General features: G+C 40.3%; 1 protein-coding gene across 4 annotated transcripts in view; it reads right to left on the bottom strand.

Annotated features, from left to right (window-relative positions):
- The window catches only part of LRP6 (LDL receptor related protein 6), a 120,478-nt gene that overhangs the window by 48,468 nt on the left and 50,137 nt on the right, over positions 1 to 21,873 (bottom strand). For 3 of the 4 annotated variants that reach the window (XM_085049719.1, XM_085049720.1, XM_085049722.1), the window contains exons 4-7: positions 11,862 to 12,058; positions 10,995 to 11,126; positions 2,944 to 3,340; positions 2,267 to 2,438 (exon numbers count right to left, since the gene is read on the bottom strand). In XM_085049719.1, coding sequence (XP_084905845.1) covers positions 2,267 to 2,438; positions 2,944 to 3,340; positions 10,995 to 11,126; positions 11,862 to 12,058 — 898 coding nt within the window. The remainder of the gene's footprint in view (positions 1 to 2,266; positions 2,439 to 2,943; positions 3,341 to 10,994; positions 11,127 to 11,861; positions 12,059 to 21,873) is intronic. The other variant, XM_085049721.1, reaches the window with a different exon arrangement.

Below are 21,873 nucleotides of genomic sequence, written 5' to 3'. Positions count from 1 at the left end.
GTCACTGATTTTCAACCCCTTTTTGCCCCTCTGAAGCGCAGTGAGCAAGCAGCAATATCACAGCTGAGGAAGAACAGGACACAATGGTCTCAACACAGGAGAAGACAGGCACTGTGGGTTCAATCCACAGGTCTACCAATGCCTTTCTCAGAGAATAATCAACTCCTACAGAACAGCATTGCAAAGGAAACAATACAGAAATTTTTCAGGAAGACTCCCTCCTTCTACAGCACTGTACAGTTCCATGATTTGTGGTTCAGAGGCAATTCTATTTGCCACTAAAATACACTGGAATTCCCTTCCACAAACTTTCCCAGTCAGCCCAGTAACACATCCAAGCTTTTAATATCTACAGCCATTTCCACAACTTCCCATATGCTGTTTAAAGAACCATCTGCTTTTGTTTGTTCTGCACCCACCACCTCACATTACTCACAAAGACCAATTTCTTCTGTCAAAAAAAGTAGGGGGGGGAAGTGTTGGTCACCTAATACATAATTTTACAGATTTATGTCACATATGCCTAAATGAACACCTTCAGGAATTACAACGTACAAACCCACATCCTCAAGCAAAACCAAAATTCAAAAGCACGAAAGAAAAACTGTGGGATAACTTCTCTGTTGCTTTAAAGGTTTTAGCCAGACTGTTTCAAGATTTACTGCATGTTGATAGGAGTTAATAAACGTTAACCTTTTATAAAAAGCAGCAGCAGTAATATCATAACTCTAACACTGGGGAAAAATAAGTAGTAATTCTGAAATATAAGGGTGATAAATCTTCTCTGATGCCCTGCATAGATTTTACATGACAACCTGGAACAAACTCATTCTGCTGGCTTACACTGATTTAAGAACAATGAAGTGGAAATTGTCCCAAAAGCCTTTGTGCCAAATCAGATATCTTCTGTCCTGCCACAGACACTGAAATGTTGGCATAAACATTCTATGATGTGTTCTAGCCAGTTTGACAGAATTGCAGCAGTGAGCTCATGCCCGATCTAGATCAAAATTTCTGCCACAAACTGATCCAGCACTGAATAGAATCATTATTAACGAATAAGGAATCTCAGTGTTCTGGCAAACGTGAGGGTGAAGAATGCCTAACTTTCCTTTCGCAAAATAAATTCAAGGCCAAGACAGTATTGGGGCTGAAGTGCACAATCTGTTATAAATAAATCTCCGAACATCACTAAGACTATTTTCTCCTCTTTTCTCAAAGCTGCTGCAATATTAGGTGAGTAACAGACTATAAATCTTGTTTTCAGGACAAAGAAAACTCTGCTTCCTGAGGCTCTCCCAAGGAGTGCTTCAAAGCAACTCACCTTGCAGCACTGGAGTTACTTTGGCTCTGAAGGAAAACAGTTACATGACCTTCCAGCACATGACTATGACTTCACCTTGACTTATTTGCAGTTATGTATAAGTAAAAACAACTTTGTAAGACTAGAAAAGATATTGTGCCTAATATGGTAAGTACTAAAAGTTATTTGTAACTGTTAGGAGTCAATAAGGAAAGCTGTAATTCATCAGAGGAAGGCAAATCTACCAGGATATAGCAAAGGTAGATGGTGCTACTGGGCACCAGGTAGTAGTCAAGCCTTCCATTTCCAACAAAAGCTCTTGACAGCAAACTGATCTAAACAATACTATTTTCTCAAAGACTGACAGATAACAAATGCCGAATTTGTTTCATAATTATTACATGATAGAATAAATGCATGATTTTCAATGTGGGAGAGAAGAAAAAGTTGGTTTTTTTAAATTAAAAGTTTCAACAGGACATGTCAGAAAGGAAAATCTAAGCCCTTGCTGAAACTCTAATAAAACAAGGGAGATGTAAAGGATAGAGGATTTCTGGAGGATTTATATATGAAATAAGATTTATTTCTTTAAAATATGTTTACTATAATCTAAACTGAGCAATGCAAAGAATGAAAGATTTTTTTTTTTAAACAGCAAATATTAATCCCAGTAAAAAGCTTTTTCCCCTGATGACCTAAGAATTGACTTATTTAACAAGTCCTTGTCACACATTCTTACATAGAGAGCTCTACTTCATGGATATAATTTCTATTTGACACAAAAAATGAGGGAAGAAAGCAGGTAACTTGTCCAAAGGCTGTGAAGAACAGAGCTGTGCTTTAAGAAACAACTCAACCACCACCCCATTGCCCTCTCAGGCTGTATCAGAATATGAACACCTAGAAAAGTAGAGCTACATTCTGTAACTTCATGGAGTAAAAGATGCAGGTTCAATTACAAACCTCTATTTTGTCCGTTTTGGCATCTCCCCAGTATATTTTGCTTTCTGCATAATCCAGTGCCAATCCATTTGGCCAGCCAAGTGAGGTGTTCACCATCACAATTCTGTCTGAGCCATCCAATGCTGCCCTCTCGATCTTTGGAATTTCTCCCCAGTCAGTCCAGTACATGTACCTGAAAAGGAAGAAAAATCTTACTAATCCAAATCTTCCATATTCTTACAGCTTCTTTTGGGATACTCTTCTCCAAAACCACATAGCATGCAGAAAGTTAGATTTCTAAACCAAAAATATTTCCTTACTTAGGTAAGGATGCCCAAACTACTAAGAAAAAATTGCTATGTAAATTTTACACACATGTAAGATTACACAAAATTCCTGTATCAGTCTGCTCAGCAAGACAGTGTAACGAGTGCTATTAGCTAGAATAAACAAGCAGATCCACATAGTCCCCAAAAATATTAAAAGAAAATAAAACAAAGACACGTAAAATGACTACCCAGGTGGTCAAAATAGAGCAGCAGTCCTTGTGCCTCGAAGCCTTAACTTCTAAAGAATCCCAGTATCTTCATTTGGAAGGCTCACAAGTTTATCATTGCATCCCATTATCTACACAGAAGTAAACAGAGGGATCTTTGCATGACTAATATTTTAAAAACCTCTCACAAATAGTTCCTCACCCAACCATGGGATCCAGCACAATAGCTCTGGGTTCTTCCAGGTCTTCTGAGATCAGGATTTTTCTCATGGTGCCGTTCAGCCTGGTGACCTCGATGCGGTCGGTTCCGGTGTCCGTCCAGTACAGGTTCCGCGCCACCCAGTCCACGGCGATGCCGTCGGGGTGTGCGATCTGCGCCGTCACCACAAACTGGCTGCCCGAGCCGTCGAGCAACGAGCGGCGGATGGCTCTGACCTCGTCGTCCGTCCAGTAGATGTATCCCTCCAGGGGGTCGAAGTCGATGGCGATGGCGTGGCGGATGTCCTCCAGGGGCAGCACGATGTCCGTGAAGTCGGGCGTGTCCAAGGAAATGCGCCGCAGGTCTGTGCGGCGCGCCAGGAGCAGCAGGGCAGTGGCACCTGCAGGAACAGGACACAAACACCTTGCAAACACTGGGCAAGAAGCCTGTAAATGGAGAACCTGAGCCTATCCTTTTCCAACAACATGCTCTAGTTACCTTCATTTCACAGGATCTAACCAAACTGCTGGGAACCAGCATTTGAGAACTGAGAACTGCTGGGCACCACGAGAATTCCATTCCAAAGCTTCAAATGTGAGCTTAATTCTTCTGCAGAACAAATCAGATGTGCTTGCAGAGAAAATTCAGTGGTCATTTCCTTCTCCAGAATGGATCATGTTGGACATGTTCTCTGTCCGTATCATTCCCTCCAAATTACTGAAATAGATATGCAGCAACTATGCTGCTATTTTATGCAAATCAACAGATGGCCTGCAACCTCTTAGATGAGAAATCAATTATGCAGATAATTTACTGACTGTTTGCTGTTGCTGGTTAGAGGACAACCATGGCAAACAAGTTGCATGTTTCAACAACCCCTGATAAATGGGAAAAAAGTAACACAGAACACCACCAGTAAACCTCTTTTGCAAAACTCTTATTGGAGGAATCAGATTTGGGAACAGACCACTGTGCAATGGCCATGGAGGGCTGCCACCTTCTCCCACGTTTGCTGAGAACAAGCTTAGTGAAGACATGAAGATAAACAACAGTGTCTTTTAAAGTAATTTTGAGCTAAAGCACGCAAAAGCCTTGCTGGCTTTTGGGTCAAAAGTCAGAATCACAATAAATAACTAAGATCAGCTTGCACAGCAGAAGATGTTTTCACAAAGGCAACACAGCATGTGTAATGGTACTATCAATGACAGTTGCACTTATTGTCTGATCTAATTCATTTTCATTTCATTTTCTATTCTATGTCACCAGATTTCAATGTAATGAAGGATAAACAACCACCACACCCCTTTCCAATTAAACTGGCTTATCAGTTTGGAGTCTTAGGGAGATAAGAGCAGCTCAGGCCTGAGGGAAGCCTGAGCTAAGGTGAAAAATGCATGCATAATTGCAGGGAAAGTGTGGTGCAATGGATCTTCTCAAAGAGTGAGAGGACAGGCTTTGGCAGGGACTGATGGGGGATGAGGGGGAGGGTGGGGAGGTTTAGGAAAACAAATGCATGAACATGCAGTGAAAATGAGCAATCCCAAACCACATTGAGTCCATGTCTCGATCTTGATATTAAGAGGTATACATAAGAGCTAGAAGACTGAAAGGACAACAACTGAAGTAAGTTGGTGATGAAAGAAGAATTTTAGTGTCTGATGCCAAATTTGTTTTTAAAAAAATACAGTAATTGATGTTGGTGCCAGCTGAAATCTCACTGCATGCCAAACCTTGGAGAGATGCCAAAGCAGCCATGGCTTCATTTACAGCAAGTTTAATGTGCTAAAAACCTCTAAGACACTTTCACAGTGCTGCAGGAAACAGCACCTTTCTACAACTGAAGTTGAGGATACTATTACAAGTGTTTCTGATTGGTAGTCCAGAATGGACTAAGATCAGCTTTGAGATCCTCTGCCCTAAAACACCTTGTGCTCAGAAATTTATGTACACGCTACTCAATTGTTCTTCTAGTGAGTAACTCTTATGCATTAATTAATCAGGAAGGGGAAACCTGTAATTACATGTCTATGTATCCAAAATACCGTAAAGCATGTGACAGCAAATGGAAAACAGGCCTGTTACAAAGATTTTTTCTAATTACAGAAGCAACTAATCTAGACACAGCAGTCTGTGTGTAAATCTGTATTTGTTGCTACTAAGTACAACAAACAATTCAGCATCAAGATTCAAGTATACAGATGCATTAGGGTCATAGAAAGTGCTAGTTCATAACTAACCCCTGTAATTTAGGTTCAAGGACAAAAGAAACCCCTACTACATTTTCTTAGCAACTTCACAGTCACTTATCCCACTTACATTTTACATAAAACAATGACAAACATATGAAAAACCCCAAACAATGATACCCTTTTTTGCATTATAAAGTAAACCTAAGGCTGAGCAAATGCACTACCCTCAGATTTTAAAACATATATATTGTCTACCATATACAGAAAAAGTGTAAGGCATAATTTAAAAATAATTTGTGTGCTCTGGCTGAGGTTGACAGTCATTTCAAAGAACCAATGCCAGGTCTCCAGAAAGACTCAGTTCAGTATAACCATGCCCTTGCTCGAACTCACCCTTAAAATTGACCAATTGACCTTCCCATTCTTCCTAAAGATGACCCATTTCAACAGCTTCTGTATGCTGCTTTCAGGCTGCAACACTGCTGTTTAGTCAAACAACCCACTGTGTTTAAGCTTTAATTCAGCACTGGGAAATGCCTGGCTTTCAGCTCACCCGTGTTGTACTCTGGAACCCCGAGCTAAGAATTTCATGGTCTTTATCTGGGGGCTTGGCCAGCATTCCAATCCTTCCATCAAACATCAGCCCTCAGCCCTCCAACCAGGCAATAAAAAGTTTAAAGCTTACTTCAGAGCTATTACCCAAACATTTGCAAACCAACACCTCAGCTGCTTAGTTAGATCAGCAGTCATACCGCTCAGGAAAAAGAAACCAAGCAGCAGAGAAGCATCACACCTCCAGGCAGGCTGAGGGAAAGATCATTCTGAATACCTTCAGGCTTGTCCTGACAATAGCAGAAATAACAAATGCAAGAGCTGGGCGTATTTATAGACTGATCCCATTACCACCTTGATAACAGCCAGGGAAAAAACCCCCAGGTGGTCTCAAAAGTGTGGCAGACACCAGCTGTGCAAATTTTACCTGGCTAGGCACTGATCACCACTCAGAAGATGCTCAGGGTACTCAAGGTTGCCAGGACACGACAAAAATCAGTTTTGCTCACTTCTACTCCAAAGACCACCTATGATGCAAAAGCTAAGATGACAGCAGAATCTCCACTCTTCTTGCCTTGCCTCTCTAAGAAAAATCAAGCCTCTAAAGATGAGCATGAGGGAGAGAGCATCATGAGTACAGAATCGTATTGCAGAAAAAGAATAAAAAGGCAGAAAAAGACAATGTGGGCTGCATGCAAGCATAACTTCATTTTTGGTGTTATTTTTTAAAACTTTATCAGCACTTATTAGGAGAACTGGAATGAGTCACAAACATATAAAACAACTCAAACCTCAACTGGCTTAGATGCTTTCAAGGGGCATATGGAGGCTGCAGCCAGAACTCTGACCTCAACACACATATGCAGACCTGAGGCAGTTTTCCCTCTATTTCTAAACCATTCAACTTGTGGACTAAGCTCAAGATTCTTTTTAGTGGTGCCTCAAGTCACAGGATATTCAAGATAGTTAGCAATTTTTTGAAAGCCAAGTCCCTTACTTGTCTAAATATGGACATAAAAGCCATACTCCAGACTCTTCGTTTTGAGAGCTTTAGCCTACTTTTATTAAGCACTCTGAAAGCTGGGATTACAAGCTCATGGATGGTGCATTACATTAGTCCTGGAACTAATACTTGCCTCAAAAATTCACTATTAAAATTCTAAATAATTTAAATCTGTGTGCTAGCTGAAGTCAAGGGAGGGGGGAGAAAGGGGGAAGCAGAGCAAGCATGCAGATACAAGTAATGGCACAGCTTTAAGTCAAATGACCTTCTAACCTTTACAATTAATTACATCTTCTCAATGATATACAGGCCTCAGTCATTTGTAAGTTATTGAACTTTAAAACCATCAGTGGTTGCTGAGCTACACAAACACATGCTCAGGAATGCATACAAAAGAAGTGCTAGACCTAAGACATGTATAATGCATTCCCTGTATCTGAGAAATCACGATTATTAGTACATCCCAAATAGAATTACTTCACATTTGACCAAAACATTCAATTCCTAGACATCTTCCAGCAGTTCTAAAGTCACTATTGTGAAAGAGTCCCTGATACAAAAATGCTAACAAGATATTTTCATCTAAGACAAGCTCAAACTTAAAATTACAAAGGAAAAAAAACACGCATCTGAAATAAATCATATACTTTTTCTTTCCTTTAAAAGAAATTAAGGAATGAAGGTGTGAAACTAACATCCTGATCTGTGCTGTCTAATCGGGATCCTGGCTATTCCTGACAAAGCAAATTAGGCAGTGACAGCCTTAAATTGCAAAAGGAAGTGCAAAATTCTGGTTCCTGCCTCCAGGCCTACAAGGGAAATAGAGTGTGAGCATCCGTGGGCTAAATGAAGAGTCTTTCCTGGAAGAGAACAGAATAGCCAAAGCAAGGCTGAAATCACAGTGTGAAACAGTACTTTTTTGTCACGAGGAAACTCACCTCTGGTTTTCTCAGTTTAAATCACTTTTCACTATTGGCAGGAGCAACTGCAGGACACAAGTAAAACTCCATACAGGCAAAGAACTGAGGAGATGGACAGAGTGATCTTCAAGCACTAATAACAATCTAACGCCAAACTCATTTATTACATAAGAGAAGTCATGTTTGTTTTACAACCACTAAAAGATCATTTAAATGTAACACTGCCAAACTGAGAACAGCAGCACACACAATACTGAAAAAGAGAAATCCCAGTATGATGTGCAGAAGAAAAATAAATTACCACGAATACAACACAGGGCAGCAAAAGCTCTCTGGTAGAAAAGCTGAGTCCTGCCTGGGTGCTCAGAAAGGACTCTTTGCTTCAGATGTTGAGGACAGATGACAGAGGAACATCTGGCTATGAAGTAACTTCCTTTGCCTCTCTTTTCTTTGCAGGACAGGGATTCACAAACTTTCACAGGTATTTACAAACTGTCACCCAGACAATGGGGGAGCTAAAACTTTGCTACAAGCTGCACTTCAGTTACTCTACTGTTTTGATTTGTATTATTAGGTATTAGAAAAATAGATAATTTTTTCCTAAGGTATCACCCCTTCCTGAAACACTATGGAGAATTCTTTCAAAACTGGCATGTGTGTGTGTTATTGTATTCACACATCTTACAAGAAATATTAGAATTCCTCTAAGGTATGATTAAAAAAAGGCTACAAAAAATGGAAAAACTAGCACTGGGAGAAAGGCAAGGGAGGAAAAGATTTCCTATAAACCAAGATTATTCAAAAATGCTAGGTTGTCATGGAAACTGCACAGGGAGGGTCAGCCAGCCTCACCTTTGGCTGCCAGGATCATCTGTCAATGCCAAAGCACTGCAAACACCACAAACACACACTCAAAATTCACCTATCAACATCTCTCCAGCCCAGGCCAGTACTCTCCACAGCACAGCATGAAATGAAGCTCTCTCCTCAAAGAGGCTCATTTCATCATGAAACAATTCGGTTTAGGAACCAGTCTCATTTTAGTCTACTGCTGGAAGACAAAACCATCTTAAAGAAGAGAAACTCAGCCTCATTCTTCACCTTTCTTCACTTCTCAGTCAGCAGTCTCTCCCACAGTCATGCACACATTCTAATTGCAAATGGAGATTTAATCAGCACTGCAGCCTAACAGCTGCATACAGAAACTATCTGAGGTAAAAAATGTTCAGCTCTCAGGGTTCAGCTTTACTTTTACAGCAGATAGAGTGAACAGGCAAGTACAAGGGGAAAAAAAAACAGCCCAAGAAACTAGAATCAATCCCCAACCCTGTACACCTGAAAATGAGAAAACGAATTTACTTCCCAGGGGTCCCTGAGGAGCCTAAAAAGGAAAGTACCACACAGACAAGCCCAGATTTATATCTCAAACCCTAGTCTGTGGCTACTCTGGCTCTGTCCAAGTGCCAGGCTCTCCTCCCCCCCCATCAGTAATTGCAGCCTTTGCAACCACAGGAAGAAATTCCAGGGACTCTGTGCCGTGAAGAGCTCTGCAAAGTTGTAGGTCACTAGGAAAAGCCCTAAGCCTACCATCTGCACCTCTCTTGAGGGAGAGAGGAGTGAAAAAAAGAAAATTCACTATTCCAGGACATGCTCAGCTCTAAATGCTGAACCTCCTGCATGTGTATCAGAAATTAGCCCTGCACAGGATCAAAGCTGCACAAAACCAATGGACCTGATGAATAATTTGAGTAGGTTGTTTCATCTGGGTTATGTGCTATCTCTTTTTTAAGACCAAGCTAAATGAACAGTCTCAATTTTCTCCCCTCTTCCCACCCATTTTTCTTCCTGAAAAGGCAGAATGTTCCCAAAAGACACAGCAGCAGAATGGTGGTATAAAATGCAACATGATATTGAGAAGCACAAGAGCAATGTGCTTGTATAAAGTTTTTTGCATATAACCGGACAACATACTGTAGTAGCAGCTTGGTTAACAATATTTCTAATACAGTGGGGGCTTATATTCTATAAGCCAAATACATCTAATAGCTGACTAGGAACGTAAAATTTGGCTTCTCATGTTCAGGGAGTGGGAGAAAGCAACAATTATAAATTCTGAGACAAAAGAAATGGCTAAAAAAAGTGAATTGATGATTCTGAATACCTCTGCATGAGAAGTCCTTTTAATAAGATTCTGGGGCAGATTTTTAGTACCATTCCTCTACTTACCCTTGGTAATTGACTCTGATACACTGGAGTTTATCTGTGCATACCAAGTATTTTTGAAAAAGCACATGGATTCGTGTCACATTTTGACTACATATGATCAACCCAGAGCAGTATTATTAAAGCTTGCTCCTTATACCGAGGGAAATGGAAGAAAAACATCTTGTTTGTGTATTGGGAAATTCTTATAAACAATCCTGCCAGGCTAAATTGGGAGCTGTTTTTCATATAAAAGCAGCAATTTATTTTAACAAGGTTCACAGAGACACACAAAAATAATCAGCAGAGAGCATGAAATAGCATGAAATTAAAGAAAACTCTGAACACAGCTGACAAGCCTGGAATAATTTTTAAAATTAAAACTCCAATTTAAAAAATTATTTCTGTATCAAATTTATTTAGCTTATTTACACTAAGCTCTGCTGTATCATTTTCTTCCTCCATTTACCTTTGTCCTAGAGAGGAGATCTGCGTAAAAGATGGTTATTTATGATCTAATTATCTTCCAGTGTTGATTTTGATCCTGTAAGTGTACTACAGCAACCACAGCACAACATCACAAGACCTACACTTACAAAATGTAACAATTTAAAATCATGTACATTAGCCTACATGGACAAACTAAAAGCAGTTTTGGGTAAGTGCTTGCAGTTCTGTCTTGATCATGTCTTGAGTTTTAGGGCTTTCAACATCTCTAAAAACATGGTATTATTTTCAGAGAGACAGAGAGAGATTCCATGTATAATAAATGGACATCAGACTTTAAAAAAGTTTTTTACAAGGGATTGTTGTGCAATCCTGTTAGCCAAATACTTTGTGATCAATAATGTCAGAAACATTTTAGAGACAACAGAGGAGGTAGGTATCCCTTCCACTAAGAAAAGGGAACAACAGAGCCCCCTAAAAATTGCAGGGAGTTAGTGACAGCGACAGAATTGCAACTTAAATCTTGTAAGTGGAGGCAACCTGCCCTTCTGTCATGAGAATCTTTCTTTTTCAAAATGCAGAGGGCACTTTCCAATCACTTTTATCTGTACTGCAAAAGCACTCAAGGTTTCAGAATTTGCCACCCCTAACACACATCATATAGAGCAGCTAGAAGAATCCCTCTCCCTCCAAAAGCTACTTTGTGCTTAATCGAAAGGATTTTTTAAAAACAAAGCCTACCATCTTTGCAGGTCTTTCCATTCTCGAGAAGTTTCACACCAGTGGGACATGCACACTGATAAGAGGGCTTGGTAGGAGACATCAAACACAAGTGGGAGCAGCCACCATTATTAATTCCACATGGGTTTGTAGCTGTTAAACATAAATCACACAGATTAGTGCTTCTGATAACGAATGACCTCATCTCATGTGTTAAGACACATACAGCATTTGAGGGGTAGAATCAGTGGCAGCAACACAGATTAAAGGAGGAAATGATAAACACAGAAGAGGTAAAAATTACTTCCAAGTGTTGAGTAGTGGGGTATTTATGGTACCAAAATGCATGGAGGTTGAATGTTTCCCTTCTTGGGAAAGTAGCACTTAGCTCTAAACAAGAACCTTGTTTCAGCTCTGTTCTTATTGTTACAAACTATTCAGCATACTGGAGCTGAATGTATATATAAAAACAAAATGCAAACACAGTAAATTAACACAATGGTTAAGAGAGTGGCTACTACACAGAGCTAGTCCTGCTTAATATCATCTGCCAAATTAACACTACTTTCCACTCAGGAACTACTATTTCAAAAAATAAAAATACTGTGTTGCCTGAAGTTATGGCACAGGAAACAGAAAAAGAAATACAACAACAGCATAAATGTGTCAGGCAGAAAAAAAGTAGGAGTTGGAGTTTTCTTTCTTAAAACTCTCTACAAAGAATGTAGAGAATCTTCAGTTTCTCTTTGAGTCTTTTCCTATTCTCTGTACTGGAAAAATTGCATCATGATGTGGGTGAAGCCACCCAGCACCATACAGAAAGACTAATTAAGATTTTTGCAAATCAGTTCCAACTTGCAATTAAAAAAAGAAAGCAAGACAGCTTACCATTTGGCTGCCTCTTCTGGCTGAAGGCATGGATATCCATGGGAGAGAAGATGTTGGAATGTATTTCACGCAGGTCCTCCCCGGAGTACTTGCTGCAGGCCAAGATGGAATGCGTGTTCCAGTCAGTCCAGTACAACGTGTCCCCAAACAGTGTCAGAGCAAAGGGATGTGGAAGGGAGCCTTTAACCACTGCTTGCCTAAGAGAGCACAGGGAAGACAATGAATGCTCAAACACAATTCCTGCTGCAGTTTTGCCCGAACACAGCTTTTGGGAAAAGAAGTTTTACAGTTTGAGTACTGTTGATCAGAACTTTGCATTTATTTATTTATGGGAAACAAATATACTGCCCCCACTTCAGGGATGATACGAAGGAACAACACAGGAATACTACTTTCAGGCTGCCTACTGATGCTGAGATGCCCAAGAGATGCTAACTGAAATCCTTACTTAGATCTGTGGGTATTTCTTTTCATCTCTTGAACAGCCCATACCTGTAGGGCTCTCTGCCACCATGTGAAGCAGGGGGAATGGGGGCTGATTCTGAACAAGTCTGACTGCTACCTGCTGATATACATATCCACCAATTTCTGCCTCAGCAGATTTCAAACTGAGACAAACTGATCATTTAGCTGTCCATCCATCTCTTCCAGTTTTCCTCATTTGAACCATCAATAAATACTCTGAAGTAAAGTAGTCTCACTACAAAGAAATACTTAAAGTAACTTTCATTATTATGATAATTATTAAGCTGTTGTTTTTATTATAAGCAGTGCCATTAAACAGAGTTCTAGTGATTTTCTGCCATGGTAATGGTATCATTTCTGAGCAAACTGGGTCACTGCCTCTCTCCAGGTTCACAAACAAAATTAAAGAGTATACCCATATATTTTATGTATATATACAAAGACGCACTCATTAGCCATCACAAAAATGCAGCACAAACATTACTGAAGACAGTTTTTCCAGGTTCTTGTGATGTAGAAACTAATTATCTGTACCTAAGTTCCTCAGAACTGGAATTGAGTATGTCAATTCTTATTTTATTTCATTCAGAATCACAGAAAAACTTAGGCTGGAGAGGACTACAGAGGTCATCTGGACCAACACCTTGCTCAAAGCAGGGCCACACAAGAACCATTTACAGGAGTGCTTCTTCTCACCTCCTTTCTTCTTAACTGCCTAAGTGGAAGTGTGTTCCACCTCGGCAAGCTCTTGCTGAACAGTGGGGATCACCATCCCCTTCCTGGACTGGAAGCATAAGGGATTTGCCACACAGCCCTGCTACTCCTTCAGAGTAAGGCACACTAGGAGCAACAGCATCCCAATATCCTTCTGGCAGGGAAGACAGTAATTATCCATCTGTTTACTGAGAAAACACCCCCATACCATAGGCATAACTTTTGCAAATAAGTCTAACTGAAATGGTTTAACAGATGACAAAAATACTCTTATTTTCCAAATATTTGCTGTTAAAATGTAACAGAAGAGTGTACTAAAGCAAGGAGCTAGAAGACGTCCTCTGCCAATGACTCTGAGTACAAAGAGACTACAGTCATTACCTCTCCTTCACCTTAGCTTCTGCAAAAAGATGCATTATCTTTAAAGCTTCTATTTTTTTTCTACTTATGAGAAAAAGATATACATTCCTTGCTTGTCACTCTAGTGCTCCAATTCTACACCAAACAAAATCTTTTATTTCTTGGTATTTTGCACTCAAAAGTAGGACATATTATCTTTTCTTTCTTATCTCTGTCTGGAGTCAGGTATATATTTGCTTCTAATTAAATGCACCAACTAAGCATCTTACAAAAGACTATTGTAATCTAATTTAAAGCTGAAACCTTCAGCTGAGCAGTGAAGCCAGAATGACACAACACATTCTGGTACCATACCAAGTATAAAGGCATTCTAAATCTGCAAACATTTCAACCAACCCTACCCCCAAACCCTAAAAGTCTTCAGATTTGGGTTTCAATTTAGAGCAGGCTTGGAGACTCAGTCTTTATGACAAATGTATGACATTCTGTCATATGAAACAGAAGCAATAAAAGTCCAAAACTCTCACTATAACCAAACCTGCACCAAAGACAGCATTCCCATAACAAGAGAAGCCACATTTTTATGAAGCATTCTGACTATCTTTCTTTAAAACAAAACCAACCAAACGAAAAAAAACAACACGGAGGAATTTTACATGTGATTCATACCCATCACTAGTGGGAATAAATCTTTGAGTACAATAGTTGCTGTTAGACATGCCAACTTTCAGACAACCATCTATCCTTACGACAATGCATCAGGCGAACTGTGAGCCCTTATTTAAACCAGCCCTTATCTGGAGAGATTCAGGAGCCCTTCATCTGACTATACTGTCAGTCACAGCCTTGAAGCAATTATGCTTCAACTCGTATTATTTTTCTCAGCAGATACAAGGTTGCAATGCATGAAGATGGCTTTGGGCCAAACACAGGCATGCATTTCTTGCCTCTCATTAAGATCAGTATTACCAGTAACAAGTACTCTGTAATCCTTGTTTCCAGCAAGCCAGTACCAGGTGATAGCTCTCTTCCAACCAGCAAAACCAGCAGGGCTTTTTTACCCCTTGGAACATCCTCCAGAGGCCACACTTGCAGCCTTGTTCAAGAGCAGCCACACGATGTGTGCCAGCATGGAGCCAGTGGCTTGAGTTGAGCTCAGTGAGTCTCCACAGCCTAACGAGGACCAGGAGGAAAGAGCTGGAGAGCCCAGGTGTTAAAAAACAGCAAAAAGGAAAGAAAAGGAAGAAGAGAGCAAGCAAGAAATGACCTTCTGATGGCTGCTGTGAGCAGCTATGCTTCAGCACAACCTACACTAGGAACTGCAGAGCTCTGCTTTTGGCAAGCGAGACGAGGAGCCCTCATTTCTGCCTTGAGCAATCATTTATGAAATACACCCAGGCAGATGAAGGGGACCAGAGTGTCACCTGTAGCACTCAGCTGCTGCACGGAGTTGGTGGTAGCAGGTGTCTCCCGCCTCCAGGGGGTTCACCAGCACCCACACAGGGTCAGGGAGCAGACAGCTCCCCACATTTCTGGCCTCACTCCTAAAGGCCCTGCTGGGGGCTCCAGGTACAGCACTGCAGGTGCAGTTGGGCTGGTGGGACCTGATGGCTCCTTGGTGGCAACTACACTATCAGCCCAGGCTGGACTGAGCAAGTGATATGGCAGCAAAAGGCACTCCATCCTATTATCCTTCACCAAGCTCCTTGGTTCCTTCAAACTGCTGCACTCGTGTCATTAGTCTCATTTAGAAAGAGACGCCAGAGATGATGGGAAAGTGAGAGCTGGGGATAAGGAGTAATGTTATTCATTCAGCAGACATCTCCAGGGCTTCAGCAAGATGCAAATTGGCTCTATATTAGATGGTACTAAGCACACACTAACTTTAATAATCTTCCCTACACACAAATTTGCCCTAAAAAATCTGGACGGTGATTGACATTTAAAATGCTACCATTTCTGTTGAGGTGGCTGGGAAGGAAATGCACAAAAGGACAGAAGAGAAGGAAGGGGGAAAGGGGGGGAAGAGAAAGATAGAGAGAAAAAAACCAGCAGTTTCCAGAGAAATTAAATTCCATCTGTGTTGAATGTAATGATTTCCCAACTACAACTATTTAGCATGGCAGTAATCAGAAATGCAATTACAATACATACTTGCTATGGTAAAGAGTCTTCTACTGTCTGGAGAAAATATATATCCAATTTAAATATATTCACCTTTGTTCTGTTCTTATTCTGCTAAAGAGTCCCATGAAACACTTTGTGCAAAGGAACAAACAATAAACAAGTTAAAGCAGGAATTACAAAAGGGACTGCTGAACTCTGAAATAGAATACATATATGAAACTTCATAGACAGTCTATCCAGTTTTATGCTAACAATGACCAAAAAGCTCCTGCTTCAGGATAATACGCATTTCAGACAAAGACTAAACTCACCTGAAATAAAAATTAACAGCAAAATGACCAAAACCCATTAAATTCATACCCTTTATCACAACCAGGATTTCCTCAGTCTGCCTTTATTTCTTTTCCAAATAATACTAGCATTCAAAGCTACATTATAGCTATGAAATGTAATAATTCAGATCACCAAAAGAAAGCCACCAATAATCAAGATAATTTACATTTAAAATATCACAAGACTACAACTTTCCCTCTTAGACTTTTAACAGATGTTTTATATCCAAGCATAACAGCATTTCTCCATAAAAATAAAAAAGTAAATACTTTCCATTAACCAAATCCTTTTTATTCTGGCTGCATTACAGTTTTCTAGTCTCAAGAACTGATCAGAACACCTGCAGAAAACCTGGGGTACTTTAGATGTCCTGGCCTGTATGTCTCTAAACCATTAATATTCCAGCTTCACAGCAGCAAAACTCCTTTCAGGTGACCTCTGAGGCTGTTCAGTCTCCAGGGCAGGGTGCACGAATTTTTGACATTTATGTTTAACTCCCTTTCTCCACTGTCTCTATGGGGGATCCCATACCTATTATCATCTCCCAGGCTATCAGAAAAAGGGGGGAAAAATCTGCTTTTAGTGCTCATCATATTAAAGAAAACATGTAAGAGGTTTGCATGAAGCAAAATATTTTTAAACTAAACCTTTTTCCCCATCTACAGATTGCTTAATGCCTTGAGTATTTACAAAATTGCAAGAATTACACATCTTTGACTTGTGACAACTGGAAATATTAGCAAGTGGCCAAAGCACTCAGAAATCCTGCCATCAGATGAAGGATCAAAGACTAAGAGACGACCATAAACAGCACACAAAGGATGGCACAAGGAGGACAGAGCTGCTTCCCTCAGCTCACAGGACTTCTGTCAACCTAACAAAAATATTTGCAAAGCAAACTCAGAAAACTAAGCTGGATTTTTATCATAAATTCCTGTCCAAATATTCCTATCAGAAGACAAGCCTGCTTTTAATTATCTGGGAAAGTAAGCTGGAAACATGACTTGTGGGATATAATGCTCTCTTTTCACACCAAAGTGTTTTTGTCTTTTGCCACCTCTTTAAGCCATGACTGCCATGTGTTTCCAGAAAGAATATGTAACAACCAGGTCTAGCCATGACATTCCAAATCCCACCTGCAATGAAAGTCTAAAAAAGTCAATCAGAAATCAAACCATGGTTGAGTAATGAAGTCATTCTGTGGGTAATTTTGCAGGCAAACAGATGTTTTGAAGTGCCATTTTTCCAGCACTTTTTTTCAGAAGCACCTTGGGGAAGGACCAAGAAATTCACCCTAGCTCTATGTCCAAATCATCTAATTAGTTCTGTTTATGCTGGATTCTCTAGCAGTTTTAATTAGGGCATTATTTGGCTTCTGCACTGGCCTGTGTTGGTGAGGTATTGAAACATGCTTCTCACCACTGACAGGCTCCTCTTCATTGCTTGAAGGTGTTAAGCAATTTTATCTCACAGAAATATACAGAAAGATATAAACAGAACATGAGATTTTTATACCTCATACATAATGTCATGTACTGTACACATTATAGGCAAATAAGGAAAAAACCCCACGCCTAAATGCAGGAATACAGTATTTTTAGTGTTTCAATAAATCTGCAAATAATCATCTGGCAGACAGACATGAGCTGCTGCTTGAAAAGAGAAACTAGAAAAATCAATGCTCAAGTGCAAACTTAAGACATTCACCTCTTGCAAGAGCTTCCCAGCTTTCTGACAGTTGCTTAAAGTATGTTTTCTTACAGTGGCCTCAAAAACCATCTCATTAGCACAAACACTTCCTGGGGGACCTTGTAAGTGCATTTCCCTTCAGCCAGTAACGTGTTAACTTATTAATTAGAACTGCTGCTGCAGGGTAAAGGAAGAGGAAATTAATTCAAGAACTGCCTTAGCAGGCCAACCTATCTCGGGGACTCTACTCACAGGAGAGCTGTCTGCAATTCAGTTTTGTTTAATTAGTCCCACAAAAAGCAACTGTTCCCTCTGATAAGAGCAGGGCGAGAGCTGCAAAAAACAAAACCATCTCTTCTATGCATCAATTTACTTCTTTAATTATTGCATTCTGACATCAAAAACTGCACATTCCTTTCTCTCACTGGCAAATCAAGGGCATTAGTCATCAATTTCTGTGCTCTTCGTCTTTATTCTAATGAGTCCAACATTGGAGCAGCTAGGGCTAGTAAATCCCAGGGCTAGCAGGTAATGAACCATAATCATCCCTGTAAAATTTACTGGAGAGGTTTTCTCACGAATTTATGACTCTACCACATATTTAACCAAGTACTACTGCCAGAACTGTCAAGCTGTGTACTGGTTTTAATGGCTCAGTGTGACTCCAGTCCTACTGGAAGAGGTGAAAACAACTCCACTGAACCCCAATGATCAAGGCTTGTCCTTTGTTTCTCTCTCTCCATATTCCTCCCACCTGCCTACTGTACTCTTGTACTATCTGCACCCCTGCAAGCAAAAAGTAAAGGATTCAGGTCTGTCATGCACAGGGATGGGCAGCCCTGGATGTCCAGACAGACTGGGCAAGGAGAGGCTGGAAAGCAGTGCCAGGGAAAGGGACCTGGGGCTCCTGGGCCATGGCCAGCTGGACATGAGGCAGCAGTGCCCTGGAGCCAGGAGGGACATCTCTGTGCTGGGGGCAGCAGGGCCAGCATGGCCAGGGAGGGATTGTCCTGCTCTGCTCTGGCCTGGGGCAGCCTCACCTCCCATCCTGGGGCAAGTTCTGGTGCCACAATATCAGAAGGACACAAAGCCATCAGAGAGTGTCCAAAGGAGGGCACGAGGATGGTGAAGGGCTGCAGGGGAAGCTGGTGAGGAGCGGCTGAGGGCACTTGGTGTGTTCAGCTGGAGGAGACTGAGGGGAGACATGGCAGTTCAGCTTGTGGGGAGGGAAGAGGAGGGGCAGGCAGTGAGCTCTGCTCTCTGTGACAGGGACAGGGCCTGGGAACGGCTGGAGCTGTGCCAGGGGAGGCTCAGGCTGGAGAGCAGGAAAGGTTCTTCCCCAGAGGGTGTCAGGCACTGCCCAGGCTGCCCAGGGAATGGGCACAGCCTGAGGCTGCCAGAGCTCCAGGAGAGTTTGGACAAAGCTCTCAGGGATGCACAGGGTGGGATTGTTGGGTGTCTGTGCAGGGCTGGTAGCTGGACTCCATGATCCTTGTGGGTCCTTTCAACTCAGGATACTCCATGATTCAGATCAAAGTCCTTCTCTGAGATATAAATATTGAAAGCTGTAATTCTTGTGTAGTATCAGGTGTAGAGAGTTAATATTCAGACTATAGGAATAAACCAACAAAAAGTTTTGGATTTCTTACAGCTTTAGAAACACATTGCAATTTTCTAAAGAGATCTCCTTCCAAATTTCAGATCTCTGAGGTCTGAACTTCAATACTTTAATACCGTCAGTGACACCAATTAAAATCTTTTCCTATTTACACTGTATTTTTTCACCTTCCAAGCCACAAAATCAGTTTTCTCTGAACTGTTTGAAATGCTTTTTTGATAGCACAATATTAGTTCCTACTAAGTATTTCTACCATAGCAATTAAAACTTTTCCCATCCTACTTACATGAAGTTTTTACAATTGTTTATCTGCTATAGACTCTTTCCCACCTCCTATCATGCAACGCTAAAAAACTTGACAGATCAAATCATTACTCATCTGCTTCCTTTTCTAAGTTATCAAAACTATCCAGATCTAGAAGATGCAGTTTTTATGAAGATACATGTCTTTCAGTAACTCATTTGCCTTTTTCCTTGCAATAGCTCCAACTTCCAGATGCATATATTTTTCCCAGACAATGCTGACACTAGGTAAAGCATCAGAAAAACTAGTAACACTTCACAAGGATAAAATAAAAGAATCTGTTCTAGTTAAAAGAAATTTAGCAACAAAATCACTCAAAACAACTAAATATAAATATGAAACAGTATTTTAGAAGAATGGTCTAAATATCAAGGAAAAAAAAAATCACTAAAACTGGCAGTTTCTAAATAAACCAAAGAGTCTGGTTTAAGTTATATTAAGCACTTGATAATCATCTTGTTCTACTCCACACTTAACTCTTAAGGAAAAAATCTCTAACAACCCTCTTGAGAGGTGTTGGTGGAAAACTCTTGGGATGGGTCATTTGTGGTTGCTTTTTTTTGAGGGGGTTGGAGATGGCTAGGAGAAAAGACAGAAGGCTTTGTGGCTTTTGGGTGGTTTAGTAGGGTGATCTTTTCCACCAAAAAGGAAAATCTAAAAGGTTTTTGCTTTGGCTGCAGAATTAGAAATTGCCTTCTGTTTTTTAGTATTAGTGGATGAGTTACTGAAAAATATTAACAAAATAATTAACAGAAAAAATACAGAATTACAGCTGTAAAATATATTGAGAAAGCTGAATTTGTTGGGTAACTGAAAGACAGTATCTAACATACAAGAAAATTTTTTAAAAATCGCTTTAGATAGCCCCAGAAGATCGTTTTTCTTAAGACAGGCAGAGGCTAAGAGGTCACAGCAGAAAAAAAAACACCCCATAAAACCCCATTGTAGAGCAGCCTAACTTCTGCAGCTTTTTCTTTTCTTCCCCTCCTAATGATGTAATTTCAAAGAATAAAAAATAAAACAAAAATGCCTGGATACAGATGTTGACTATTTCTTGAATCTTCAGAACTTTTTCACATGCCTAGGGAAAAACAGGTGCTGTTGAAATTGGTTTGTGCCTCTGAGTGCTTAAGGGAAGTCATATGTGCTTTCCTTTCTAGGGATGACCTCTCTTTCTGCCCCTCAAATGTAATGCATTAGCATACTGCCACGTCATATTCCTGATACTGAAATTATCAATGTGAAAAACAAACCCAACCTCAAGCATGTGACTGCTTTGGTTTTCATGGCTACGCAAGAAAGAATGAGCAGATCTAAAAATCAAAATTAAGTAATTTTGATTTTTAGATCTGCTCATTCTTGTCTACACAGGTCTTTATTAATGGCTTAACTAATTCCAGAGAATTTCCTGTGGAATGAGGTAACTGCTGGGACCCAGGTGACTTCACTTCTGTGTCCTGGGGCAGCTGTTGGACACAGCTGGCTGCACACAGACAAGGCTGGTCAGCCCCTTGCCCCAAGAAAGAGCAGCACTTCCACAGCCTCATCCCCCAGGTTAACCAACGGCAGACCACGGAATAAACACCATGACAATAAAAACAGAATATCAAACCCCGGTGTATTTACACCACTGTGCAACAGATCACCAGCAAGAGATAAACTGCAAAGAAGTCAGTAGCAAAACAAGACTGAAAAAGCAGAAGTGCCAGCAGGAAACACTGAAGTAACTCTGGAAGAAGAAAGGCTGGAGACACCAGATAAAAAATACTCAAATTACTGTATATGACAATTTCTATCCTTTTCTCTCCATTACTCGAAAACCCAAGTGACAGTCATCTTTTTTGAAAGAAAGTATTGCTATGAAATATTTCTCTCTTTTTAGTACTAAGTTTTCTTTCTTGTGAAACTAACAGCAAATGAAGGACTACTTCAAAATATATATCCACAGCCCATGTTTTGAAGTAACCAAGCTAGTCATAATACTTAAAGACACAAATTTAAAACTGCATCCAACTCCTGGTACTTTCCAAGAACAAACACTATTACAAACATATTGCATGAACCTTTGATCATTTAAAAGGCAGAATTTTGGAGAAAAGTGACATAACCTTTCAAACCAGCGTTATGAAGAAACCGTGGAGTTCAAAATAAATATCGCAGGCAGACAGTGGACATGATTTCATGCATGTTGCCTGTGTTCCTACTCACCAGTCCACACAGAAGAACAATCTTTTTAATAGAATTCATTTTTTTATGTCAAATTAATATTTGTGGTGAAAGATAGACAAGTCCCTAAGAGCATAAGAAAGGATATTTCACACCCAGCTAAATTGGCTGTAGCATCACAAAAATTTGCAAAGAAAAACCTCACCAAAAAATCATCTCTCAATATGACAGCTTGG

This window comes from Lichenostomus cassidix, chromosome 1Ab (assembly GCF_008360975.1).
Source record: "Lichenostomus cassidix isolate B80296 chromosome 1Ab, HeHo_3.0, whole genome shotgun sequence".
In the NCBI taxonomy this organism is placed as follows: Eukaryota; Metazoa; Chordata; class Aves; order Passeriformes; family Meliphagidae; genus Lichenostomus; species Lichenostomus cassidix.
The sequence above is the reverse complement of the archived record's forward strand: the minus strand, read 5'-3'. Positions and strand labels throughout refer to the sequence as shown.